At 50.7% G+C, this 27,331-nt stretch overlaps 1 protein-coding gene across 4 annotated transcripts in view; it reads left to right on the forward strand.

The window, feature by feature from the left end:
- RAB11FIP4 (RAB11 family interacting protein 4) overlaps positions 1-27,331 on the forward strand; it is a 119,368-nt gene that overhangs the window by 53,000 nt on the left and 39,037 nt on the right. The window contains exon 1 of one of the 4 annotated variants that reach the window (XM_049859666.1): positions 8,177-8,429. The exons of 1 other annotated variant lie outside the window; for it this stretch is intronic. Coding sequence is in view for 1 of the 3 variants with exons in the window: in XM_049859664.1 (XP_049715621.1) it covers positions 20,234-20,263 (30 nt within the window). In the remaining 2 variants the exon portion in view is untranslated. Of the gene's footprint in view, positions 1-8,176; positions 8,430-20,015; positions 20,264-27,331 lie in introns of those variants that run through there. 2 more of the 4 variants (XM_049859664.1, XM_049859665.1) reach the window with 2 other exon arrangements.

Here is a 27,331-nt window from a genome sequence, read left to right on the forward strand (position 1 = left end):
CCCAGACCGACTGAATCAAAATCTGCAATTTAACAAGATCCCAGGTGATTCATTCCTATGTTCGTTAAAGTTTGAGCCGCACTGATGTAGGTCACTGGTTCTCCAGCTTGGCCCATGCCTGGGTCCCCCACCACCAGGTTCAGATTTATTTGGTCTGCAGTGTGACCTGGGCATTGACAGATTTAAAAGCTGTGCAGGTGATTCTAATGTGCAGGGAAGGTTGAGAAGCTTTGGGCTTCTCCTTGGACAGATAACCTGTTTCATGGCTTGTGTTTGAAAGAAGGAGGTAGGAAGATGGCTGTGTGGCTGGGTGGACAGGTAGAGGGGGTTGGGAATATCAGCTTGAAACTTTGCAGGGCGGCACTGAAGGTCTTGGAACAGCCCCAGTGAGGCACAGGGAGAACAAGGGACTCTCCCAAGCCTGAGCCAGGGCTGTTTCCTAACGTCAGCTCACAGTTCTGGGCTCATAGTTGTTACCTCCACACTACCTCCTTGGCAATTTTTTCCAAACCAAAGCCTTGGCCTCAAGGATTAGGTTCTGATCACTAGGCCACTTCTACTCTGCTCTGCTCTGATTCTGCTGGCGGCTGGGACAGTTTCTGAAGTCAGTAAAGCTTAAGCCATTAGCACTTAACCCATCAAAACCAGAAGGAGGGATGATAACACATTTTAACCACCCAGCCTCATCCCATTATGTAATGAGCACCTGCTGGGAGGTGGCTCAGCTTAATGGAAAGTGTAGGGGACCCCGGGTGGACCTGGGTTGGAGCCCCAGCCCTGCCACTTGTCACTGTGAGCCTCTGTTCCTTTATCTGCAAAGTGGGATAACAGCTGTTGTTGTTAAATGCTGTCGAGTTGATTTTTTTTTTTTTTTTTTGGTCAAGTTGATTTTTAACTCATAGTGACACCACGTGACAGAGTAGAACTGCCGTGGGGTCTCTATGAGTTGGAATTGACTGGACAGCACCCAACAACAACAATACTTATGGAAGAAGAACGCCAGGTCTTTCTCCCATGGAGCTGCTGGGTAGGTTTGAACCACCAACATTTTGGATAATAGTCCAGGGCTTAACCCTTGTGCCAGGGCTCCTTTCTATAGATTGGTGTGTGGATTGAATGAGATATAGAAGGTGACAGAGCCCCAAATAGCACCTGGCATGGGGTGGGCACTTGAGCAGAGTGAGTTGGAGTCCTTGAGGGCTCTCCTCCCACATGGCAGATGCAAGAGGCGGGGCTCTCAGCTGGCCCAGTCTCAGCCTCCGTGGAGCAGAAGCATCCTGAGTCTCCCCACCACCACCACCCCCAGCCCCTCTGGAGGCCACCAGCAGTCCAGCACATACCTTTCCCTTCTCCCATTTGTTTCTCCTCCTCTGCCAGGCCTGCAGCAGGCTCAATGACTGCCCGTGTGTGTGTGCAAGGATGTGACTGAGAGGAGACCCGGCTGTCAGTACGGGGAACCCCCCAGCTTTCCTGGGCTGATCAAACAGCAGAAATTGGCCGTGCTGGCCACGGTTGGTGGCACTCTTCCCACTGCGTGGGCCCACTCATGACAGAGCAGCTGTTATTGTCATAGTTATTTTATTTTTATTCCTCCCTCTGGGAGCCCAGAATCAAATAGAAACATCACGGCTGCCTCATTACAGAGAATAGAGAAACTGGAGGGGCGGGTTGGTGGGGGGGCGGTTGGTTATTTTCAGCCAGGGCTTGGGCAGGCCTAGCATCTCAGAGTGGCCTCAGAGAGCAGAGTCCATGGAGACTGGTAAGATGCTTTCATCTTACAGATGGGGAAACTGAGGCTGCAGAGGGCCAAGGACTTGCCCAACGGACTGGACTAGAACCTGGTTCTCCTGGATTTTGGGTCTGAGGCTTTCCCCCAGCCTCTTGGCACTGAGAGGTTGGGAAGGAACTAGGGTCAGTGCTCCAGAGTCCTCACTCCTCAGCCACTGGTTCAGTGCTAAATGCAGATTCCTGGGTGCCATCCACTGCCTCAGGATCTCGGGGTAGGGCCTGCGTGTCTGTATCATTAGCAAGCTCACCTGATCGGACTTCCAGAATCACTGCTGTGGACTCTCCCCACTGGTCCCAAAGCCCCAGCCTGTGCTGGGGACCTCTCCCCTACTGCATCAGCATTTACCATTCGGGAATCCCAGCCCCTCAGGATTTGCTTTCCGCTGAGCCACGGGGTAAACGGGACACCGAATAATCTACTTTCATTTATAGCATCATTTATTTGAAGCACCTGGCAACAGTGGTTCCCAGGTGATGCATTCAGAGGCAGTGTCTGTCACGGTTAAGCGCATGAACCCTGAACCTAGCGGCCCGAGGTCAAATCCCACATCTGCCACTTACTAGTTATGTGACCTCGACGTGTTTCTTCACCTCTTGGTGCCTTTGTTCTCTCACCTGTAGGATGAGGATGGTGATGCCATCGTACAGTGTTGTTGTGAGGATTAAATAGGTTAGTATGTATGAAGTGCTTGGCTAAGACCTGACAACAATGTTGTTAGCTGCCGTGGAGCCAGCCCCTGAATCATGGCAACGCCACGCACGAAAGAATGAAACACTACCCAGTCCTGTGCCATCCCCACGATCGGCTGCAGATTGGACCACTGTGATCCGTAAGGTATTCACTGGCTGATTTTCAGACGTAGGTCGCCAGGCCTTTCTTCCTCGTCCACATTAGTCTGGAAGCTCCAGTGAAACCTGTTCAGCACGCACAAGCCTCCACTGAGAGACAGGTGGTGGCTGCTTTGGCCAGGAATCAAACCCAGGTCTCCTGCAGGGAAAGTGAGAATTCTACCACTGAGCCATATAACCAAAAAAAAGAAGCTTGTTGGCATTGAGTCCATGCTGACTCATAGCGACCCTATATGGCAGAGTAGAGCTGTCCCAGAGAGTTTCCAAGGAGCAACTGGTAAATTTGAACTACTGATCTTTTGGTTAGCAGTCTGAGCTCTTAACCACTGTATCACCAGGGCCCTGAACTGAACCATATAGTAAGTGCTATACAAACATTAGGAGCCCTGCTGGCACAGTGGTTAAGCACTTAACTGCAAACCAAAAAGGCAGCAATTCAAGCCCACCAGCCACTCCGCGGAAGAAAGATGTGGCAGCCTGTTTCTATAAATATTTATAGCCTTGGAAACCCTATGGAGCAGTTCTGTTCTATAGGATTGCTATGAGTCAGAATTGACTGGATGGCAATGGGTGGGTGGGGTAAATGTTAGCTATTATTGAAGTCTCCTACTATTACTGTAGAAATATCAATTTCTCTTTTCAGTGCCACTAGGAGTCCTGTCATTGGGTACATAGATATTTATTGTGGTTATGTTCTCATGGTGGATTGTCCCTTTAATCATTACAATGTCCTCCCTTGTCTTTTATGGTGGATTTTGTCTTAAAGTCTATTTTATCTGAGATTAGTATTGCCACTCCTGCTCTTTTTCGCTTGCTGTTTGCTTGATTTTTTTCCATCCTTTGATTTTTAATATATTTACGTCTTTGTTCCTAAGGTGCATCTCTTACAGACAGCATATTGATGGGCCCTGTTGTTTTAATCCATTCTGTCACTCTCTGTCTCTCTATGGGTGCCTTTAAGCCATTTACATTCAGTGTGATTATTGATAGGTATGAGTTTATTGCTGTCATTTTGTAGTTTTTTTTTTTTTGTGGTGCTGACGTTTTCTTTGTTCCTCTTACTCTCCTGTGCTGAGTTCCTTTTGTTTGTGGATTTTCTTGTCATTCTTTCGTTTTTGTGTTTACTGGGACTTGGTTTTCTTCTTTATTTTGACAAGTAGGTTTGTTAACTTTCTTTGTGGTTACCTTGAAATTTACCCTTATCCCCCTAAGTTCGAACCAGTCTTTTGTTACTTGGTACCGCCTTGACTTCCTCTCCATTTGAAAGTTCTGTACCTACACCGTTTATTCCCTCTTTTATTGTTCTGATGTTGTTGTTTCCAGATCAACGTCTCTGGTTCCCTGTTGTAAATCTTTTAGTTTTGTTTTATCCTTAAAAGCTCATTACCTTGGTTGGTATCTGGTTGTTGCTGTCCTATGTACTAGCTTCAAGTCGTTGTCTGTTGTTGGTTCTCTAACCAAAGGACTCCCTTTCATATCTCCTATTACCGGGTGCTGTATCACCTGTTGGGAGCTGGGTGAATTTGCCTTCCCCTAAATTTTTTTTTTTACTCCCTGCTTGGGGTCCTTGGTGGTTGCTTTCCAAGCTCACGTTAGATGGCAGCAGGGAACCTCCACTCTGTAGCTCTCCTTGCTCTGTCAGTTTCTTCTTCCATTCAGTGCTTGATCTAGTTCTTTACCCTTTGTTAGATGCTTAGGGTTCCAGGATTGACGTTTGTATCTGTTTTGCTTAGCTTTTCGGGTCTTTGCTACAGAGGGACAGCAGCTTGGTGCTTCTGACTAGGGTGCCGTGTTGGCTCCGCCTCTCAATGTTAGCTATTATTGTCCCCATTTTACAGGCTGAGAAAGTTTGGCAGAGAGAGGTTAAGAGACTTGCCCAGGGTCACACAGCCAGTAAGTAACAAAGTTGCTTGGGGCTTCTACCCTTGCCACCTCTGCCCCCACTGCAGCACTGCTGGGGATTAGAGATGGGTGAGACAGCCCTCCCATCCCCCACTCGCCAAACTCACAAACTCCAGGGTGAGGATAAGTTCCCAGTTCCACAGCAAGCCAACAGAATCTAGGGAAGCCAGGTGGTCACACAGAGCTGCAGCAGCTCAGCTTCCCTCGGCCCCAAGAGTCCCTAATAAGGACATGTTGCTGTGGGGGATGCTGCCACCCCCATCTTGAAAGCTCCGTTTTTATTATGCTAATACCCATTTATACTCAAAGCTTATGTTCATTTTACAGATGTATTCACTTCGGATCTCTGCATTTAGGCCTAAGGGAATGTTTTTACACAGCCAGCTGTGAGGATTCTGGGTCACTTCCTGGTCTGGGGACGAAAGTAGATTTAAGCAGGTGTCCTTAAGCAGTACCTCTGCCTCTAGTTTTCTTGTATTCCAGAAAGCCGGTTCTTCTCAGCGCTCCTTTCCCCTCTCCCCACCACCCCAACCCCCCACGTGTAATCTTTCTCTCTCTGATTTAATTCTCTTTTATCTCAGCCATTCTGATGCTAAGTTTGGTCCACTGACTCAGGATGGGCTTTACAGCACCTCTCTTCTCAGGTTGCTCTGGGGATTAGGGAACTGAGTGGGGCCATTCGAGCCTCTTCCAGTCACACACCCCTCTCCCTCTCGGTGGCCTGGAGAAAGTCAGCTCCATTACCGCTGTTTTTCTCTTCCTTCATCCCTGCTGTGATAGAATCTGCCCTGAGCTGAGCGGTCAGTGCCTGCCTGGCTCTCAGGGCCCATTCTAATGAAGGTAGTTGAATGCCCAGAGCTGAAACCAGCCTTTGCAAGCCAGTAAGTGGAGGGCCTGCCTTCAAGGGTCAGCGTGCCAGCTCTTGTCTGCCCGAGCCTGGTGTTAGAGGCAGCTTGGGCTCTGCAGCCATGGAGGAGGGGCCCAGGAAGGGGAAGGGGACAGAGAGCAGGTTTATTTGGGGTGAGCTGGGCTGATCTGTTACACTTTGCACTCAGTGCTGCCAGGGAAGTTGGAAAGGCAAACAGTAGATTCAGGTCACGAGGGGCCGGTGGAGTGGGGGAGTGGGAAGGAGGAGACGGTCAGATTCATTAGGATCCAATGCCAGGTAGCTGGTGCTTGGGGCTCAGAGATCTGAGACCCTTCTGATCAGAGCCTCTTCTTCCCTCCTTCCTTCCCTTCCTTCTCTACTCAGAACCCCACACAGCTGTAAAGCAGGGAGGGTGGAGATAGGACAAGGTCCTTGCCCGGAGGAGCTGGCCTATCAGGGCAGGGAGACACAAAGAACTGCGTGCAGTGTCCTGCGATGCGTGTTAAAGCTGTGCAGGGTACCAAGGAACCTGGTGAAAAAGCAGCTAATTCTGCCCCAGGGGGTCAGGGCAAGGTGTTGGGAGCTGCCAGCTGCCAAAGTGGGCCTTGAAATCTGAATCATCACACCAAACCAAAAACCAAACCCACTGCCACTGAGTCCGTTCTGATTCATAGCAACCCTATAGGACAGAGTAGTACTGCCTCATAGGGTTTCCAAGTAGCGGCTGGTAGATTCGGACGGGCGCCATTTTGATTAACAAACACCTACCCACTGTGCCACCAGGGCTCCTGAGTCATCATAAAACCCATTAAAAAAAAAAACATCGTAACCGTCATAAAAGCTACTATGCTGATGCCTCCATTGTGTGCACCTCATCACAAGTCCCCATGACGAGTCCCATTTTACCCATGAGGCTCAGCCAAGCACTTATTCAACAAATATGTACGTAGCCCAGGCATACAACTGCCAATGAAAAGACCAGGTCCCTTCCCTCAAAGAAGTCAATCTCAGGGGAGAAGGCAAGCAAACAAGAAAGTAAGTAATGTAACTGTAGGTAGAGAAAGTGCTGTGAGGGAAATTAAACAGAGTGAAGAGTTAGAGTGTATGTGCGTGTTGGGGGGGGTGTTCTCTATAAAAGGCTGCTCTCAGGAGGTAATGTGAGCAGAGCCTGCTGGAAGTGAGGAATGGAGAGCCTGCTGGAGGTGAGGAATGGAGCCATGTGAAGATGGGGGTGGGGTGGATGTAAAGACTCTGAGGTAGGAAAGACTTGGTTGGTGTGAGCAAGAGGGCTGAGGGGGCTGAGTGGGTGATGGGGAGGGGGCAGAATGGAAGGAGGATCCAGGCAGAGATGCCTGAGGGCACAGGTCAGGAGTTTGGGGTTTGTTCTAGGTGCCGTTGGAGGCCGGATGTGGGTTTCCGGTTGGGAAGTGACAGGATCTGCTTGGTGTTTTAAAGAGATTCCCGTGGCTTGTGCGTGAAGACAATGCTGGAGTCAGAGAGAGCAGTCAGATGGCCGTGCAATTATCCAGGGAAGTGACGGTGGTACTTGGTCTAGGATGGTGACGGACAGGTGGTGAGAAGTGGTCAGGCTGTTATAGCTGAAAGGACTTACTGATGTGGAGTGTGGAGGAAGGGGAGTAGTAAAGGACTATTGCGAGGTTTTCATCTGAGCTACCCATTGCCTTCAAGTCGAATTCTGACTCAAAACAACCCTATAGGGCAGAGCAGAACTGCCTCATAGGGTTTCCAAGGCTGTAAATCGTTATGGAAGCAGACTGCTGCATCTTTCCCCAAAGAGCAGCTGGTAAGTTCAAACTGCTGACCTTTCAGTTAGCAGCTGAGTGCTTAACCACTGCACTACCAGGGTTCCTTTACATCTGAGCCACTGGTGAATATTGGTGCCATTTATTGTGCTAAGGGCAGTGAGGGACAAAACAGGTTTAGATGGGAAATTCAGTGGTTCAACTGTGGACATATTAACTTTGAGGCACTTATTAGACATCAAGCTGAAGACATCTTGTAGTGTGCTGCCCAGATGCCCTTTAAGTCTGAGGCCCTCATTCTCCCATCTGTGGTGACTGTTGGCTGCTCCAATCCCTCCTCAGAAAGCAGGCTGCTTTGCCCAAGATTACAGGCCCTTCCTGGTGGCAGCCTGCATCCTATGACTGGTCCATGTGGCAATACAAGGGTTTTGCCCCTTGCCTCATTTTGGGACAACTTGGAAAGACCATTCGAGTTCCAGAGCTCCCATGGGATTGGCTGAGGCCTTGGATGTAACCTCTGATGCATTGCAGCCCCACACCTCCCTCTGCCCCATCCTGCTTCCCTCATGCCCTCATGCTGTTGACCCCAGAGATACTCTCCAGTAAACTCCCTGCCCAGGCAATCAATATAATAATAGTCTGAAGTTCAGAGAAGAGGTCCAAGCTGGACATCTACATTGGGGAAGCATTAGACTTGGATGGAATTTAAAGCCACAGGACTAGATGAGATCCCCCAGGAAAGAAGAGAAGGAAAGAGAACTTGCACCACAGGGCACAGCAACATGTAGAGCTGAGGAGGGGCGAGGAAGCCAGCACCAGAGGCTGAGCCTCACTACTGGGGAAGCAGGAGGAAACCAGGAGGGTGGGGCATCCTGAATGCGAAGCTAAGAAAGTGGTTAAAGGAGAGCTCAACTGGGTCAAGTGCAGTGAAGGTGAGAGCTCGGGGCAGATGAGGATCCATGTCACTCTAGTTGATGCATTTCAACTGCTGTGATATTTAGGGAGAAATTTTTAAAACCAGGCATAACCTGGTGAGGAGATTATCTACTAGAAAAGGCGAAAGTGACACTGTAGAAGGTAGTGTTGAGGGACTGGCAGAACGAAGAACTTGTGAGGGGGTGGGATCCAGAGGCCCGGCAGAAGGGTCCATCTTTGAACAAAGAATCGGACCAGAAGAAAGGCAGAGGATCAGGCACTGGTGCCAGTGGACAAGAGGCAACACAGCTCTTCTGATTTCTTCCATTAAGCATGGTGACCAGGTATGAGTGAGTAGTGTGGAAGAGGTGCTAGAGATTTGAGGGGAGAGGAGGAGAAAGGAGAACCAACTTAACCTAAGGTCTCTCAACTGGCAAACAGCAGAGGTGTGATTCACACCCAGTCGCAAAGCTCACTTGAAACCATGGGCTCTGGGATTCACTAGATGGAAAAAGTGCAAGGAGCAGCATTCCAAGTAGAGGGAACAGCAAAGATGTCAGGACATGGTTTGTTCAGAGACCAGTAGGTAATAGAAATAGTAGGAATAAAAACATTTCTTGTGCTGCCACTGTGCAAACTACCCTCTTTCATTAGTTCACTTAACAGTCCCTGCCCCTCTATAGGAAACCCTGGTGGTGTCGTGGTTAAGTGCTACAGCTGCTAACCAAAAGGTTGGCAGTTCATATCCACCAGGGGCTCCTTGGAAACCCTATGGGGCAGTTCTACTGTGTGCTATAGGGTCGTTATGAGTCAGAATTGACTCGACAGCAATGGGTTTGTTTTTTCTGGCTCTTTCATAACCCTATATCACGGATACTATTATTACTATTATCCCTATTCACTGAGACACTGAGGCTGAGAAGGACTGGACAAGCTCACAAGTAGTAAGTAGCATAGCAGAGCTGGGGCTCGAACCTGGCCTGTCTGGTGCCTGAGCACTCCACCCCATGGATGTGGCCTTGTGGTCTGGTGAGGATGGCAGGGGACCTGGTCTGTAAGAAAGGATTCCTTTTTAGGGCACCCAGGGAGCCGCCCCTTCCTCCTTCTCCCTGTTCTGGGCTCCTCTGGGCTTCAAGGCCTCTCTAGTTTCTACCTGAATACCAGCAGCTCTTTCAGCCTGCCCAGGCTGTGGCTGCAGAGCTGTTGCTGGCTTGTGGTTTTTCTCCTAAGTGGGAGGAACACTGGCTCAGTGTCCTGGGGCTTAGCCACCTCTAGTTCCCTTTGCCCAGCCCAGTCCAACCGTGGAAGGAGAGCCACAAAGGAGATACTGTATGCCTGAGGCAGGAGCCCAGCCCGTCTGCTGCTGAGGCTGCCTGTTTGTTCAGTGGTGGCCTGGCTCGTCCCAGGCAGGCCCCAGTGAGCCAGAGGCACTGGGCCCTGTGGAGAGCCAGCTTCAGGACCAGCCCACCTGACTGCCCATCTCTTCAGGCCCCACTACCTTCTCCGTAGTGCAGAACCCACAGCCTGCTTCTGTGGTTTGTGGAGAGGCTTGTTTGTTGTGGGGTTTGGGTGCTTTTTCATTCCAACATCACTAAGATAATTTAGGAGGCCATCGTGGGGAAGCGTGTTTGCTTTTGGAGCCCTGGTGGTGCAGTGGTTAAGAGCTATGACTGCTAACCAAAAGGTCTACAGTTCAAATTCACCAGCAGCTCCTTGGAAACCCTATGGGGCAGTTCTACTCTGTCCTATAGGGTCGCTGTGAGTTGGAATTGAGTCGATGGCAATGGGTTTGGTTTTTTCGGGGTTTGTGTTTGCTTCCATAGTGGGATGATAAGCCCTTCAGTATAGGTGCTTCTGATCCAAAAAAGATACAAAGTCTTGATCATCTACTGCCATCCTTGTCTAAGTTTTTCTCTTTCAGGGGATTTAAAGCACTGAGATTAATGACCGCCAGAGTGTCCCTAGGGTAGGGCCTAATTGAGCACAGAAGTGTGGGGAGCCCCCACATGACTGTGAGGAGGAGGCAGTGACTGTGGGTGAGGGGGGCTGAGAGGGCCTCAGGCCACCCTATTGGAGAGCCTCTGAGAGTAGGTGGTTGGCAGGCTGAGGTCCACAACAGCTGTGGGAAGGGTTTGGGGTGACCCAGCAGAGGACGCAGCCTGAGTGCTGAGCTGTGGGGACCAGGAAGAAGCCTGGCTTGGAGTGAGAAGAGCTGGGTGTGGGTTCCTGCAGCCCCACCTGGACCCATTTTACAGACAGGACACTGGCTTCTGGTCTTGGCTTACTAGGATTACTTTGCAGGAAATTATTTTACCAACCTGAGCCTCCCTTTCTTCATAGGGCAATGGTTGACTGCACAGTCTCTGGAGCCAGGCTGCCTGGGTTTTAATCCTGGCTCTCCACTTACTAGCTTTATGTCCTTGAGTAACCTCTCTGAGCCTCAGTTTCCCCATCTGTAAAATGAGGATGTTATTGGCCTCATAGGGTTGTTGTGAGGATCAAATGAGTTAGTAACACATGAAGCCCTTAGAACAGAGCCCGTTGCTTATTAAGTACTGTGTAGCCATTTGCTACGACAGTAACTCCTGCCTTGGGTGTGTGCAGGGACGATGAAGGGGGTTAACACATATGAAGGGCCCTGTGCATTGTTTCCCAAAGTGTGCTCCTCATGGAACCCTGGATCCTTGCATTGTTAAATGACAGGGGCTTCTGTCTGAGGAGCGATGGCCTTGCGCCCCGGGTTAAAACAGAACTGGACAGGTTTCTCTCCTGCTAATGAGCGCTGTGACATCTCCAAGGGAGGGTGGAGAATTTTGCCCACTGATTTGACCCCAGAGCCCCTTTCTTGCTTTCAGAGTGGAACTTGGGTTCCACAAAACACATTTTGGGAAGGAACAAATACTTTTTTCCCTCTCTCGCTGGAGCCCTGGCCCCATCCTGCTTACCTCACCCATGGCAACCAGTGAAATGCTGGGATGTGTTTCCCTGGGCCATGGACCTAGGGCAGGTGGCAGCAGCCAAGTCATCACCAGAAGGGTGCCCAGCCCTATGCCCTAACCCAGACAGCTGGGGAAAGCAGGCTGTCGTTGCATCCTCAAGGACAGGACACTGTCCAGGTAGTACTGCGGAGGTACATGTGGGTGAATCACAGGGCTCCAGGGTGGGACTAAAAGACCCCAAGCTGATGCTGGATGCCTGCTCCTCCAGGATAGGGGGGAGGCACATGAGGCCCTCACATGCTTCTTGTCTCTTGTCATCTTTATTAATTAGTTTCCCAGTCAATGCCAGTTGCTGTCAATAGCTGGTTATGCAGTAAGAAAGCCAGCAGGGAGTCATGGACACGGTCTAGACAGATCTGGGTACAAATCTTGGCTCTGTCTCTCTGGCCAGGTCACTTAACACTCCTGAGCCTCAGTTTCCTCATCTGTCACATGGGTGTAATACCATCTACCCTACAGGATTGTTGGATTAAAATAAATTGAAGAAATGAAGTACCTGGCACATAGTAGACTTTCAATAATTTGCAGCTTTATTAATAATAGCTGCAGAGAAATGGTCTCCTTTGGTTTCAGGGCCCCTATTCCAGGTGCCCATCAGGCAGAGGGTGTCTCTTCAGAGCTCAGATCTGATATGTTCTGGGAAGAGGGTGGCTGGTTCTTGACAAAGGCTTCTCTCATACCTTTGTTTCTCTCCTTTCAAACGCCTGTTTCAGGAACTTCGGAAATGGTTCTTGCTAATTCACAGCCAGTCAGGCCCTCAGCTCTCCACTGTCTGTGTGTGAGTGATTCTCAGCCCCATCCAGGACACAAATATCCCCCAAGTGCCTGCCCCGTGCCAGTCACTGTGTTAGGAGCTGAACTCCGAAGACACTAGGGCCATGGACCCTGACCTCAGGAATTACGTTGTGGCAGGGGGTCTGGCGGGAGACGAATCCTGACAACCGTATGTTCCTTATGCTGTAACAGAGCTGTGTTTGAGGCACAGGGGTCATGAAGCCAAAGAGTAATTTATTCTCACCAGAGGAGACAGGGAAGGTGCACCTGGGAGGTCACACCTGAACAGAGTTATGAAGGATGAATAGGGGTTTACCTAGTGGACAAGAGGGAGGGGTCACTCCATACAGAGGAGACAAAATGTTTGGTACTAAAACAATATTCCCAGTTTACTCCCAACCACCTCTTCTTTCCAAGGTCAGTGTGGCTCTGTCTGCCATTAACAAGCTTTGTGACTGTGGACAAGTCATTTCCTCTCTCTGGGCCTGAGTTACCCATCTATAAAAGCAGGGTCCCTTCCAGCTTTAATGCACTCTGATTTTATCTCCATCTAAAAAAAAAAAAATATTTAAATAATAATAATTTTCTAAAGTTCTTATATTTGCAAAACACTTCAAAAGTCTTGGACGTTCCCTCTTCTAATTCACATCCCAGTCTTAGGAAGTTAGTGAGAGTCCTTACAAAGTGCTGTCTCCATTTGACTGACGAGGAAACTGAGAATCAGCAAGGTGAAATGACTTGTCCTTCATCAGTAAATGGCAGAGCTGGGCCTCGAAGCCAAGTCCTCTGACCCTACGTTTGGGGTTCTCTCCGCTGTTCCACATGACCCCTCAGTCGTCCGACAAGCCTCAGATCCATCCACGGTCACCACATAAATGATCTCTAATGGATCACCCTCCTCACCCAGGCCCTGTGTGCAGACGTTCTTCCTGACAGCCAGGGAGGGGTCAGAGCTGAGAGCATGCAAGGGTGCTGGTTCCCCGCCCTGAAGAAGTAGCTTGAAGGGAAGAAGCAAGCAGGAGGGTGCCATGTGGGGCAGGAGGCAAGGACCTCGAGGACTGTCAGGTGGAAGCTGTTTTAGCCAGAGCGCAGGGTAAACTTTGGAGACAATGACATGGCTAAATCCAGGGTGAAAATGGTCCCTCGATCCCCAATATCCCCCTACCCCCTTACCCTACTTTGGTTTTCTTTATACTCTGTATAGCATGTATATTATTTATTCATTTATTTATTTGTTGTCCAACTTCCCGTACTAGGATGTTAGCTCCATGAGCACTGACACGTTGTATTGATGACAGGTGTATTTCCAGCACCTAAACAAGGTCTGGCTCACAGAAGACCTTTGTTAAATATTTATGAATGAATGAATGAATGAGACCTTTATTAAATATTTGCAAATGAATGAACGATACCTTCACCTGTGATTGCAGGCCAACGCCCACTGTAGTCAGCAAGCCTTTGTAGCAAAGCGGTTCTCAAACTTTACTGCACGTTGGAATCACCTGGGGATCTTTAAAAACTGCCCTGGATCCTACACCAAACATTTGGATTAAATTGCTATGGGGTACAACCTGAGCACTGGAATTTTTTCCAGTTCCTCAAGGGATTCCAATGGGCAGCTGCAGTTTAGGAACTCCTAAAAAGCAGGGCTTCGAACCAGTTTGCACTTCTTACAAGTTCCTTGCTGAGAATTTGTATTTCTAACATGTTCTCACGTGATGCCCATGCTGCTGGGAATAAGAATCACCTGGGGATCTTATTAAACTATAGATTCTGATTCAGTATATCTGGGGTGGAAATGCACATTCTCAGGAGGGGTTTGAACCAGAATGAACCGGTTCAAAGCCCTGCTAAAAAGCTTCCAGTTGAGTTAACAGAGAATCAGAGACCTAGGCTGCGGCACCTGGGGTGGGTGGTCCACACTGCCCGAGTCTGGAGGAGATGATGAAGGTGAGGTGAGGCATTTGAGGGACAGAAGGGTTGTTTATGCCCTTGTGGGTTTGCAGTGCCTGGAAAAGGAGGTTTTTCTCCTTGCCTTTAGCTATTCAAGGCAAAAGCAGACCTTCCTCTTGGTCTCTGCCCCTGCCACCTCCTCTTCTCTGATGATTGAATGAGTCAGAGGAAATGTTTGTTAAGGAGGAAACGAGGGTTTTCTCATCATTTCCCCCCCTGTTGGGTTTGAATTAGTAAGAAAACTCGTTCGTTGATCACATGTGCACTGGTTGACAAAAATAGAGCTTGGCATCTCTGAAAACTCAGCCTGGGTTCCAGAGTCAATAAGACCAGGACCCGCCCTGTCTGCTCAGCCTCCAGTCAGATGTTACAAGGAAACCTGGCCCCAGGGCCAGACCACTGAGGGCACCGCTGGCAAAGGACAGTCACCACGATCATGGTGTTTGCCAATGGAAAGGGGCATGCACCTAGGTCCAAGATCTGTTCCTGAGTTAGCACAGCGTTGTAGAACTGGAAGGAACCCTAGAGATGTCTTGTCCAAGCCACAGATTTTCCAAGAATTGGAAGCTCAGAAAGTGGGGGAGAGCCCAGAACCAAGCCTCCTGCATCTTCATGGGGTTTGGTGAGGAAGAGGCAGAGGAAGGAGTGGTCACGGATGTTCTCCTCTTCCCAGGAAGATGCGAGCTCACTGCAGGTCTCCTGGAACAATCCCTACTGTCCAGCGAGGCTGTCCCACCCTGCGGAGGAGGGGCTCTGAGACTCAGGGATCTCTCCCATTTTTTCCTGAGTGAGAGATGAGGAATGACTTTCCAGAGTTACTCAGGGTCAAGACACATCTGGCACCTCAGGGTCCTGCCTACTTGCTTATACCTATTTCCCTTTCCTAAGCCACAGCTTGTCATCAGAGGTTGAATTTGTCCCCAGGAATTGAAAGCTGAGATTTAACAGGCACAGCTGACACTTTCAAAGTGAGGAATCAAGGGACCTCCAAAGAGGGAGGTGAGAGAAGACAAGTGTTTGTGTAACAGTCCCAGCTGGCTGTTTGCAGGCTTTTCCATGTGAAAGACAGTAGCCGGTGATCCTATGGATGAACAAAAATAATGTTCAGCGCTGTGTGTGGACAGAACCAAGCCCTGCTAATGTTGACCAGGTGGGACCGATATCTGCAGTCCTATCCAATGACTGATGTCTATCTTGGAGAGCACTGGATGGAAAGTCAGAGACTTTCCATCACCAAGGCCATATTTTCCAACTACCGATCCTTCTTTGTTTCTAAAGTTCGAATTCCAATCACCGGTAACTATCAATGCATCTTGATTGCACGTTTGATCAATTTCAGATGGCAGAAGTTGGTAAAAATCTTCAATTTCTTCATCTTTGGCATTACTGGTTGGTGGGTAAATTTGAATAATAGTCGTATTAACTGGTCTTCTTTGTAGGCGTGTGGATATTATCCTATCACTGACAACACTGTACATCAAGACAGATCTTAAATGTTCTTTTTGACGATGAATGGGACACCATCCCTCTTCAGTTTGTCATTCCCAGCATAGTAGACCATATGACTGTCCGATTCAAAATGGCCAATACCAGTCCATTTCAGCTCACTAATGCCTAGGATATCGGTGTTTATGTATTCCATTTCATTTTTGACAACTTCCAATTTTCCTAGATTCATACTTTATACATCCCGCATTCCAATTATTAATGAATGTTTGCAGCCTTTCTTCTAATTTTGAGTCATGCCACATCAGCATATGAAGATCTTGAAAGCTTGACTGAATCCACATCATTAAGGTCAACTCTACTTTGAGAAGGCAGCTCTTCTCCAGTCATATTTTGATTGCCTTCCAACCTGAGGGGCTCATCCCCCGGTACTTTTATCAAGACAGTGGTCCACTGCTATTCGTAAGGTTTTCACTAGCCAGTTTTTTTAGAAGTAGGCTGCCAGGTCCTTCTTCCTAGTCTGTCTTGGTCTGGAAGCTGTGCTGAAAGCTGTCCACGATGGGTGACCCTGTTGGTATTTGAAATACCGGTGGCAAAGCTTCCGGCATCACAGCAACATGCAAGCCACCATAGTACAACCAACTGACAGATGAGTTGCTTAACTAATGTTAACCCTCAGTAATGCTCAAAAGGGCTCTTTCTCCATTATAGTTATAACAATACTATATATGTTTAGCCAGTACTTCCATATGGCCCCAGACACGTGCAAAGTGTTGCCTCTTTACACCGTATTTCGTTGAGCTAACTCGTATATGTTGATGGCAGGAGGAAGGTAGACACGGCCTCACCTGTACCAACCAAATGGCCATGTGTTTCCCAAATCTGTCTCTTCCTGGAGTATGTAACTGTTAACGTTCTGTCTGTTTCTATTTGGCTTCGGCATCCATCGTCTTGGGAGTACTCGCATATCAACAACGGCAGAATCGGTGTCATGACATAAAAAGAATTAATCAGAGTGACTTGCTATCTGAAGATTATTCTTGGATTCATTCCCTGGGAGAAGGTTTCCATATTTTAATGAGATCAGTCTTTCTCCTGAAAAGGCAAGTCAGACCCTTAGGAGAGTCTAGGAGGCTCGCAGTGCTGGGCAAGCTTCCCTCTGCTCTCCATCCCCTGCCTGTCTTACCCTCGTCAGTAACACATCCCAGTCAAAGCACGAAGGAGAGGCCTCGCGTGGACAGTCATTACCTGAGTTTCAGGTACTCAGTAGCCTGAGTTTCAGTCCCCATGTCTGCTAACACCTCACTGTACTGTGTTCCCTCAGGCAAGTGCCTAGACCTCTCTGGGCCTCAATCTTCTCACCTATAAAATGGAGAGGAGAGGAATACATTAGATGCTAATCCAGAGAGTCTTCCTAGCTTAAACTGGTTTGAGTCCATGATGTCTAAAATATACCTATGCTAAGGGACCATGGAAACCAACTTAACTCTCTTGGCCTCAAACCTTGGAGGTGAGGCTGCGCCCGGGAAGCATAGCTATTTTTCCTAATAACTCTCTCCTAGTCTTCATTTTAGGAGCCCTGATGGTGCAACAGTTAAGCATTTGCTGCTGACTAAAAGGTTGGTGGTTTGAACCTACCCAGCCCCTATGAGGGAGAAAGACCTGGGAATCTGCTTGCTTAAAGATTACAGCCTAGAAAACCCTGTGGGGCAGTTCTACTCTGTCACATGGGGTTGCTATGAGTTGGAATTGACTTGATGGCACACAACAACAACAACAAAGCCTTCGTTTGAATCAAAGACACCAAGCCCTCTGGAGCCCTAGCCTGGGCTAGAGCCTCTAGTTCTACCCCGCGCCCCCACCAACTCTCACTGCTTCCCTGGGCCCTAGTGCAAAGTGTCAGAGCCTCCCCTCAAAAGTCAGTGTCCTAAATCCTTCCACAAAGTGCTTCAGGTTCTGATCCTCACCTCACGTCCTCCTAGCCTCTTGTCCATGATGATAATTAATAATGGCTACTGTTTATTTTTCCAGGAGCCCTGGTGGCACAGTGGTTAAGAGCTCAGATGCTAACCAAAAGATTGGCAGTTCGAATCCACCAGGCGCTCCATGGAAACCCTGTAGGGTTACTAAGAGTCAAAATCGACTTGATGGCAACGGGTTTGGGTTTTTTGTTGTTGTTCTTCTAAGTATTTAATGAGTCCTTATTATCACAATAGCCCTAAAAGCCATACTATTATTATCTCCAATTTACTGATGAGGAAACTGAGGCACTGGGAATTTAAGTTTGCCCGAGGTGATCCAGCTACAAGGTGTTGGAGCCAAGACTTGACCCTCAGCCCTCGAGGTGGAGAGCCCATGCATATAACCACAGAGTCAGACTGAGGCTCCTTAATGCTGCTGGTAATCACACCGAGCTCCTGTTTATCGAGTGCCTGCAGCACAATGGGCATTGTACTAGGCCTATATTTTATCATTTCATTTAATCCTCACGACTGAAAGAGGGAAGGTTTCATTCTCATTTTATAGAGGTGGAAACTGAGGCTCAGAAACATCGAACAACTTCCTCATGGTACATTTTAGAACTGGGCAGGCTTCACACCCAGTAGTGTCCAATGCTAGTATCTGTAACCTTCCTCTGTCACTCTGCTTTGAAGGACAAATACCTGGAGATGCCTCCCAGTCCACACCGCTTGGGAAGAATAAAGAGGCACCCACCAGCACTGCTCCTCCTTTATTTAAAAAAAAAAAAAAATGCCATCGAGTCGATTCCGACTCATAATGACCCTATAGGACAGGGTAGAACTGCCCCCACAGGGTTTTCAAGGAGCACCTGGTGGATTCAAACTGCCAACCTTTTGGTTAGCAGCCATAGCACTTATCCACTACGCCACCAGGATTTCCTCCCTTTTTATAGATCTCTGAAAATGTTGATCAGGCTGCCCCTGCTGGGGGCAAGGAGACTTTGACAGGTTGGACTTTATCTGCTGACCTTTGCTGGCAGAAAGCCAGGACCCAAAGGACCAAAGATCACTTTGGTTTCTGTTTCTCTTCCCCAGTTCTGGACTGTCCTGTCATGTGGCTTGCTTTCTGAAGCCCAGCAGTCCTTAGGGGCAACATAGGACTTGGAAGTGAAGAGGAGAAATTGAGACAGAGCTGCTGGACTCAGCCACAACCATAAAACCTCATGGGTGGTCTCTGAGCTGAGGTCTCAGAGGTTCAGGGAAGGCAGACAGAACAGGTCAAGAGCGCATGGGGTCATTCATTCACCACACCTTTGACAAATGTCTAAACCAAGTGTACTCACTGTGCTAAGTATATAACAACCCATGAAGTAGGCTGTGCCATTCCCATTTTACACATGAAGAAACTGAGTCTCAGAGACGTTAAATAACTTGTCCCAGGACACACAGCTGGAAAACAGGATTCAAACCCAGGTCTGTCTGACTCCAAAGCAAGGCTGTTTGCTGCTTCTGTGTGTATGGACCGTGAGAGTGGGCAGGAAGGAGGGTAAGAAACAGTCTGCGCCTTCTGTGCACAGGTTGCTGAACCACAAGGAATAGGCAAAGAGGGTCGGGGAGTGGAGTTCACCTTACTCCCACTCCTCCAATCTCCCCTCTCACACAGCCTAGATCAGGACTATCCCCCCACCCCCCCAAACTTCTGCAGCTAATGCTATTCCTTCTGGAAAGTACCCAGCAGGCCTGGGAGCCCTGGTGGGCTGTTTTGCCTCAGAGACAAGCAAAGGTGGCTTCATGTCTCCCTGAACCAGACAGCTAGGAAGATAAGTCCCCTGCCATATTTGCCATCCCTGTGCCCTCACTGGCCAACAAAGGCAGCCAGGGTGCTTTGGTCCAGCACCATGGTACACACACGCACACACACACGCACACGCACACGCACACACACAGTTTCTCTGCCGCTCTCTCTGGCTCTTTGCTCTTACCTTCTTTCTCCCCAGTGTCCTACCTGCAAACAAATTCCCAGCTGGCCCTGTCTGTCTCGCGGGGCCCGTCTGAGGCAAAGCAGCCCACTGGTTTAGCTTCATCACATCATTTGGCCTTCCTTTAATCGGGATCATGGAGAAGAGTGATGGAGGGGCACCTTTTCCCTGATTTAAATTATAATTAGTAGGACTCAGCAGGAGGGGTCCTCTCCTCTGTTTTTTAGTTCTTTTTGTTGTCGCTTGGTTGTTTTGTGATTCTGGATTGATAAGATAGTTTTGACTTTACACGAAAAGACTGGAAAAGTTGTGAGTCGAAATCGGGATGAAAATCAGTTTAGAAGATCCCAGACTTGGGGGTTGGCAGGTCTTAGTTCGGGTGCACAAATGTGAGCCAGGGAGCCCTGGCCGGAATCTCTCAGTGCGGGTGACAGCGTACAGTGAGAGTGGCTCGGCTTTGGAGAGGGCAGCGCTACCTGGCAGGAGGGTGAGCTTACAAACTCTGTCTCCCCGAATCCCAGAGACCCGACGGCACCAACTTTGCAGCGAGCGCGGGCTCGAGAGGGCCTAGGCGAGCTCCACCTCCCGAGGCGCGCCCGGAGTAGCCTAAGCTCCGCCCCTCGGCCGTGCGGCCATTGGTCGGCACCGCCTCAGCACCTGCCCTCCCGCCCCTACCTTAGGTGGGCGGGTTTACCTGGGCCCCGCCTCCCCGGCGTGTCGGGTTCCCAGGCCGCCGCTTCCTCCTCCTCCAGCCCCGCCCCCACAGGGGCACGCCCCCATGTAGGCCACGCCCCCAGCGGAGCGCCTCGTGATGTCACCGCCGTTTTGATACAAAGAGCCCTTCGGCCCACGCGGGTCTCCCAGCAACGGGCGCGGTGGGGGCGGGGCCGTTACCTTCGACCGGGGCCGAGCGGTGCGAGCGGCGGCGGCGCGCAGCGCGGACTGTTCCCCGCTCTCGCCGGGCTGCCCCGTTCACCTCTGCCCGCCGACGGCTTCTCGCCTCTCTGCGGCGCTCCGACCCGCGGCCGGACAGGGGATGCGCAGCCCGCCGGCCCCCGGGAGCCAGGTAAGCGGCAGCCGAGGGCTCCGGGCTCGCGGGGCTGCGGCGACGCGCACCGGCCGGGTCCACCGCCCCGGGGCCGGGAAGTTACCGGAGTGCGGAACTTCCCCCGCAGCCGGGGCGCCCCCTCCCGCCTTGGAGCCGGCGCCCTCTCGGCCCTGGCCTGGGAGGTCGGGTTACCTGCGTCCGGGCTCGCTGGGCCACCGAAGGGAAGCTGCTGCCCGCTCCGGGCCCTCTGCCCGGTCCCTGGCTGCGCTCAGGTGCTGGCTGGGCAGGACTAGCCCCGGGGCGCAGGGAGGGATGATCTCTCTTTGGCGCAGTTTTAAAAAGTGTTTTGGGGGAACCCAGGGGGCTGGGAAGGGGGTCGTTCACCCGGGACGCCACCCTTGGGGCCCGGCTGCCGGGCCGGTGTTGCTCCAGCGCCCTGCCCTACGCTCGACTAGGTCCTGAAAGGAGCCGTGCGCTGGCGAAGTTTTTCTGTAGTTCTTGGCGGCTGCACCGAGCCTGTTCCCTGGCTTCCTTCATCCCTCCGGGTGGCTCCGCTCGCCCCGAGGGGGTTCGGGGACCGGGCTCTGCTCCTTCCCAGTAGAGATGCGCCGAGGCTGGAGATGTGCGCGGGTTCCCAGCCCTTCGAACTCCGTGTCCCAAAAGCCGACGAGTCCAACCCTGCCTGTAGTTGCTATTGTCACAGCCGTTTCTCTGCGGGCGACAAGCGTCTCTGAGGTCCTGGCGGGGGGATCCTTCGGAGAACGAAGTCTGTGCCTTTGGGAACTAGGCCGCTACTCGGCCCCCAATCCTATCTCTTGTGCAACCCCTCAGATCTCAGCTCTTCCCCCAGTTTCCCTTCCTGGGCCTGCTCTCCCACAGATGGTTGGAAAAGACACATCACTTGCCCCTGAGGGGCATGCGGGTGTTGTGTGTTTGTTTCCTGGCTTATTTATAGGCCACCTTCCCAAAAGAGGGTGAGGGGGCTGGGTTCCTGCCTCCCCACTCATCCTACACATCTCCGTGGCAACTTCCCTGGGCCGGTTTCTGGTGACCCACAAGAGCTCTGCCCTCTCTGGTGGTGGAAGGAGACAGTGGTCGTCATTTAGGCTCCTGGGGAGGGGGTGGGGCTGGCATATCCCCTAGGGCACCCCCAGGCCCTTCCCCAGGTGAAATACTGTTACCGTGATTGCCAAGGAGACTTGGTGGCACAGTGGATAAGTGCTGGGTTGCTAACCAAAAGGCCAGCAGTTGGATTCCACCAGCCGCTCCTTGAAAACCTATGGGACAGTTCTACTCTCTCCTAAATGAGTTGGAATCAACTCTCTGGCCATGGTGGGTGATTGCCAGGATGGGCCACAGGAATCTCAAAGGGGAGGGGGCTCCTATTGTGTGCAGGGCAGATCTCTGTGCAGGAACATATCTCTCTCTCCCTTTCTGTAATCATCTGGCCCACCCTTGAGCACCTGAGAGTCACTGCATTGACTGGGGTCTCGCCACCCAGCACTAGCTCACCTGATCACAGACCTTACCTTGCTCAGCCACCTTTCTTGGTATGCTGATTACAGGCCCAGGGGATATTATGAACAGACACATCTGCCCTGCCCTCAAGGTGTTTACAGGGAGACTTTGAAAACTTGTGCCTAATCTGGCCCTGGTGGCTTAGTGGTTAAGAGCTATGGCTGCTAACTAAAAGGTCAGCAGTTCGAATCCACCAGGCTGTCCTTGGAAACCAGATAGGGCAGTTCTGCTGTGTCCTATAGGGTCACTATGAGGCAAGGGGTTTGGGTTTTTTGTTTTTTTTAATCTGGCCCTGCCCAACTCCCATGAGACCTTGGGCAAGTTGCTTTGATCTGGGTTGTCTCTGAGTTCCCGTGACTTAATGGTGGGGTGTGTACAATCTCTGGGACCTGGAGGCTGAGAGAAGTCAGTCGGGATTTGAGCTGGGTGAGGGAGAGGGAAAGGTGCAGGAGCAGGCAGCACAGCTCAGATGTCTGTGGAGGAGGGCTTTGGTGGAGGGAATGGGTAGATGACTAAGGCCAGCCTGAGAGATAAGCCTGGACTGTGGGGGAGGGTGACTAGCCAGGCCAGGTGAGCAGGCTGGGAGGCTTGACCTTTGCCTCAAGGAAGACTGTAGGAGAGACTGCCTGTAACTGGTCCTTGGAAAGGAGTGTTAGCTAAATGAGGGAAAAAAAAAGAAGAAATAAGGGAGCCCAGAGGGTTCTAAGCCTTCTCCCTTGGGGGCCCCCTGACTGGGAGGCTCTGGGCTACAGCTTGAAGGCTTTCTGGCGGAGGTGCACAGGCCAGCACTCTGCCTTCCTCATTCCCTCCTTCCAGATCTCTTGTGCCCCTTCCTAAAGCACAATGGCCCATTTATGCTCTCCCAGCCCCCTCGCCTCCAGGTAGGACCCAGACCTAGGGCTTTCTCTTATTTGTTTACCTGGGGCTCCTTACACCCCACCCTCACCTGGGGCTCCTTACAGCCCACCCTTCTGCACTTTCCCTCCTTGCAAGTTGACTAAAAACCTCATTTCCTCGGGTTGGCAGCCCCTCTTCAGGGGCCACCTCCACTGTTCCTGCTTTGAGGAAGCTTCCAAATTTCACTTCACCCTATGTATTTTGGAGCCCTGGTGGTGCAGTAGAAGTTTGGCTGCTAACCAAAAGGTCAGCAGTTCAAATCCACCAGCCACTCCTTGGAAACCCAATGGGTACAGTTTTACTCTGTCCTGTAGGGTCGCTATGAGTCGGAATGGACTCGATGGCAATGGGCTCAGTTTTTGGTTTACGTATTTAAGGTGTGGGTAAGGAGGAAGAGGGAGCAGGAGTGGCTCCCAGTGAAATAGCCAGTGAGCAGTTTCTGGAAGGGAGGCATCAAGGACCCAGGGGAGGCACAATCTGCATAGGATGCCCACCCTCCGGCCTTGTGCTGTCTCCTGCCCAGGGCTCATGTATTTTGAAAAGGAGGCAGCTTTATCTGGTCTGCCTGCTGCCTGGCATTAGCCCTGGGACACAGTGCCTTGGCCTTGTCAGGCATGCAGGACTCCTGGAGTTGGGCTCCCTTTTCCTCTGGGTCAGTTCTGCTGACTCTGAGTCAAGAGTAACTGGGTATTGATGGCATCAAATCACTGACCTTATGAATGAGGCTACATACACAGCCAACATACAGTCACTCAGGTCCCCTTACTGCTTGGTTTCACAGCTTGATTAATGTGCGTTGCTGTCCCACGGCCAGCTGGGCACGGTGAGATGGGCGCATTGCCCTGGAGGCCTGCCTGTATCCTACTGAACGTTGTGTGATACCCCTGGACGAGGTACAGCAGCAGTCTTCTCTGTCACTTGGCATTCCAGGGCACAGACCTTTACCCGTTCCTACTTACCAGCCCCAGCACAGTGCCTGCACAGGGGAAGTGCTGGCTGAATTCATTCATCCAACAAATACTTGAGTGTCTTAATTTGTGCCAGTTCTCTGCTGGGCACTGGATATACAGCAGTGAACACATCAAAATCCCTGCCCTTCTGGAGCTCATGATAGCAGAGAGGCAGAAAAATAAGTATAACACATGCAGTAAGTGAGATGGAGGAGTCCCTGGGTGGTGCTGGGCCACTAACAGAAAGGTTGGAGGTTCCAGTCCACCCTGAGGGGCCTTGGAAGAAAGGCCTGGACATCTACTTCTGAAAAATCAGCCTTCGAAAATCCTCTGGAGCGCAGTTCTACTCTGACACACATGGGGTCGCCATGAGTCAGAGTCACCTCGCTGGCAACTGGTTTTTAAGTGAGATGGGAAGGGAGTGATGGGGGTGAGCTGTTGTGTTTTTTAAGTAGGGTGGTCAGAGCAGTCCTCACTGAGAAGGTGACAGCTTGACAAAGGAGGTACAGGCAGCGGGAACAGCACTGCAAAGGCCATGGGGTGGGAATGTGGCTAGCACAGGGTGTGTCCAAGGAACTGCAAGGGACCACTGTGATTGAAGAGGAGTGAGCCCAGCCGGCAGGGGGGTGAGCTCAGAGAGGTCACAAGAGCACTGATACTGCCAGGTGACGGCCAGGAGCCCCAGCAGGAGAATGGAAAGAGACTAGAAATTCCGAGGCACAGAAATGCACTTCAGTGCTCTGCTGTCTTCAGACCCTTCCTGTGGAGGGGATTTGAGTGAAGGCAACCACATTGTGGGGGAGAGGTATCAGAGTGTGACTGTTGCTGCCGTGGGCTTCCCTGCCCTCAGCTCCGGTAAGGACAGACAAGCCTGCCCTTGGGAATGTGCAAACAGTTCTTGCAGATGATACTGTTTCCAGCCCATGAATTGGTAATGGCAAAAACCACCCCAGTGATGTGCATAGAGCTGTGTGTCTCTCAGCTGCAGAGCACTGGCTCAGGGCCTATCCGCCTGTTCCCACAGGTCAGCTCCTCCCAGGGGTGGAGGCAAGTCCAGCCCTCAGGACCCATGAAGAGGCTGGCTGCCATGCTTGTGCACCCTCTGGCTGGCCCCACCTGGGGCTCTGTGTTCTCATCTCTTTCCTGAATGTCATGGACTCCTTGATCTCCCTTAATCCAGGGTGCTCAGTCCTACCTCTTCCATCCCTCTACCCACAGACAGTTGGCAGCACAGTTTTGTGCCCTGCTCTCCTAACAACCCAAGGAAGGCACTCATACACCTGGGCAGTGGCTGTGAGTTCAGTCTCCATGCTGTGTGAGAGAGAGAAAGAGACAGGCAGGACACCCAGGCTGGGTCTGACCCACCCATCTCTCCTTCTGCTGAAGGTTAAGGGTGTCCTCTGTGTTCCTGGTGTTGCCCAGGCCTGCACCCACTCAGGGAGCACCCTGAGCAGAGGGTGGGTATCACTGGACTGAGTTTGTGGCCACATCTCCTGGCCAGCACTCAGTCCCTCTGGAGGGTTTGCTGTGTTTAGCCTGACACCAGTTCCCGGCAGTATGATATGAGGCCCCACGCTGGGTGGTGGGCTGCAGAGAGTAAGCCTGAGGGCTTGGACAGGCCCTGGGCAATGCCCACTCTTCGCCAGAGCCGCCCCTTGTCAGCTGTTTTCATTTGGAGCGGTCATTTTCTCATGCCAGGTGTCTGACTGCAGGTGATAGTCCTCACCTCCAAGTATTTGAGGCCTCATCGTTACGCTGTTAATTAAATGGAACTTGGTGGCCAATCTGTGTCGGCTCCATTCATGGCTGAGTGGACTCAGGGCACCTGGCCAGCCTTGTATGCTAAGGGGGCTGTGGGGCTCTGTTCTTAGGGAGCTGAGTCCGTCACAAAAGCACTTAGGACCTGGAGCTTGTGTTCAGAGAACCTGCCTCTCTGAGCACCCAGAGCCCGGTGATCATTTCCTGGCTTTTTCCCATGGCCTGGGAAAGGGGGAGGAGAGTGGGAAGAGGAAGTAGGCAACCAGATTACATTCATCCGCCAAAGGTTGCACAGAGGTTGGAGGAGGAGGGTGCTGTGGTCCAGAGTCATGGGGTCCAGGTGACCTCTAGCCCCAGATCCGCTCTGGCTGGCCGGAACTGGTGGTACCAACGCTTCTAACCCCACTTCTTGATTTCCTTTAAGAAACAGGGAAGTTTTCCACTATTGGGCATGTTTTTAATTGATTCAGCCTGCTTCTTCATGTCCCCAGACCAGTAGGTTCTTTCCCATCAATGTAAACATTATTCAAAGGAGAACAAAGCTCTGTGGAAGTTCTTGTTAATGTCTGCAGCCGTACTCATGGGAGCCTTTCTCTTTTAAGGGGCCGAAAAGAGGAACCCCTAAACAGAACTGGGTTTGTGAGCGAGTGGGTGGGAACTCTCTTGCCCTGAGTCATCTTTGGTCACCTCAGCGCCTCCTGTACCCTGCAAGCCTAATACCGTAACAGGGGTACCCACTTTCCAAGTAGCCGGTGCCGTGTACAGTGGACTTGGGGTCAGACAGGCCTAAGGAGTCTGCTCTTTGCATCAGACTTAAGTCGGAGCAAGTTTCTCCTTCCTGCTTGCTGGCTTCCTGGGAGAAACACACACCCGAAAACACAGGCACCTCTGTCTCACGTTCAGTCATCCAAGGCCTTTTTTTTTTCAGCAGGTTTCAGGTTTACAGAGAAATTGTGCAATGTTGTAGAGTTCCCATCCACTCCCTCTCTGCTGCAGCTTCCCCTGTAACATCTTGCATTCTTGTGGTGCATTTGTTACAACCGATGAACTAATATTGATACATTGTTATTAACTAAAGCCCATATTTTATGTTCAGGTTCACTTCCCCCCCCCTTCTATTAAATGAAGTTTATTTGGGCAGAGGATTTGCTCAGTGAGTAGCGTCAAATCACATGTGGAAAGGTACTCCCTAAGGTTCAGTCTTGGTGTTGTACATCCCTGTGGGTTTTGACAAATACTTAATGTCACATGTTTACCATTATAGTAGCATACAGAACTAATGTCTATTTTTCTAAAGTCAAAAAAGGCTTTGGAGCCAGAAAACACCTGCGTCTTGTTCCTAGCTCTGCTGCTTCCTAGCTGCAGGACTTTGGGTAAACTACCTCACCTTTCTGAGGTGATTATCTTTCTACCTCTGTTTCCCATCTGTAAAATGGGGTTGATAATAGTATCTATCTCATAGGGTGATGGGGGAGATTTAAAATACCTGGAGTAAGGCCTGACACTTGTTTAGCTGCATTCCCTGTATTGGTTAGGAAGCCAGACAGGCAGGGAAGTGTAGTGGTCAAGAGGCAGGCTGCCTGGGTCCAAATCCTGGCTCTGCCACTTGACAATTAGTGGCCTCTTAGGCAAGTTATTGAACTTCTCTGTGCCTTAATTTCCTCATTTATGAAATGAAGATGATGCTAGTGCCTCCCTCAGGCGGTTGTTATGGGGATTGAATATGTAAATATATGTAAAGCACTGAAAACAGTGCCTGCCAAGCGAGTGAGCTGCTATTTTTAGTTCCTGTAAGCTTCTACTGGTTTGATTCTTATGACTGATAACCTTAGCACCTACCCAAGCTTCTAGCAGGAGCACTGTCAGTACTAGAACAAGGAGGCGGTGGGGGGGAAACCCCATTACCTGAGGGCCTTTAACAGGAGAAGCAAACCTCCACTTCCACCAGCTTTCATGTTTTAAA

This window comes from Elephas maximus, chromosome 19 (genome assembly GCF_024166365.1).
Source record: "Elephas maximus indicus isolate mEleMax1 chromosome 19, mEleMax1 primary haplotype, whole genome shotgun sequence".
NCBI lineage: Eukaryota > Metazoa > Chordata > Mammalia > Proboscidea > Elephantidae > Elephas > Elephas maximus.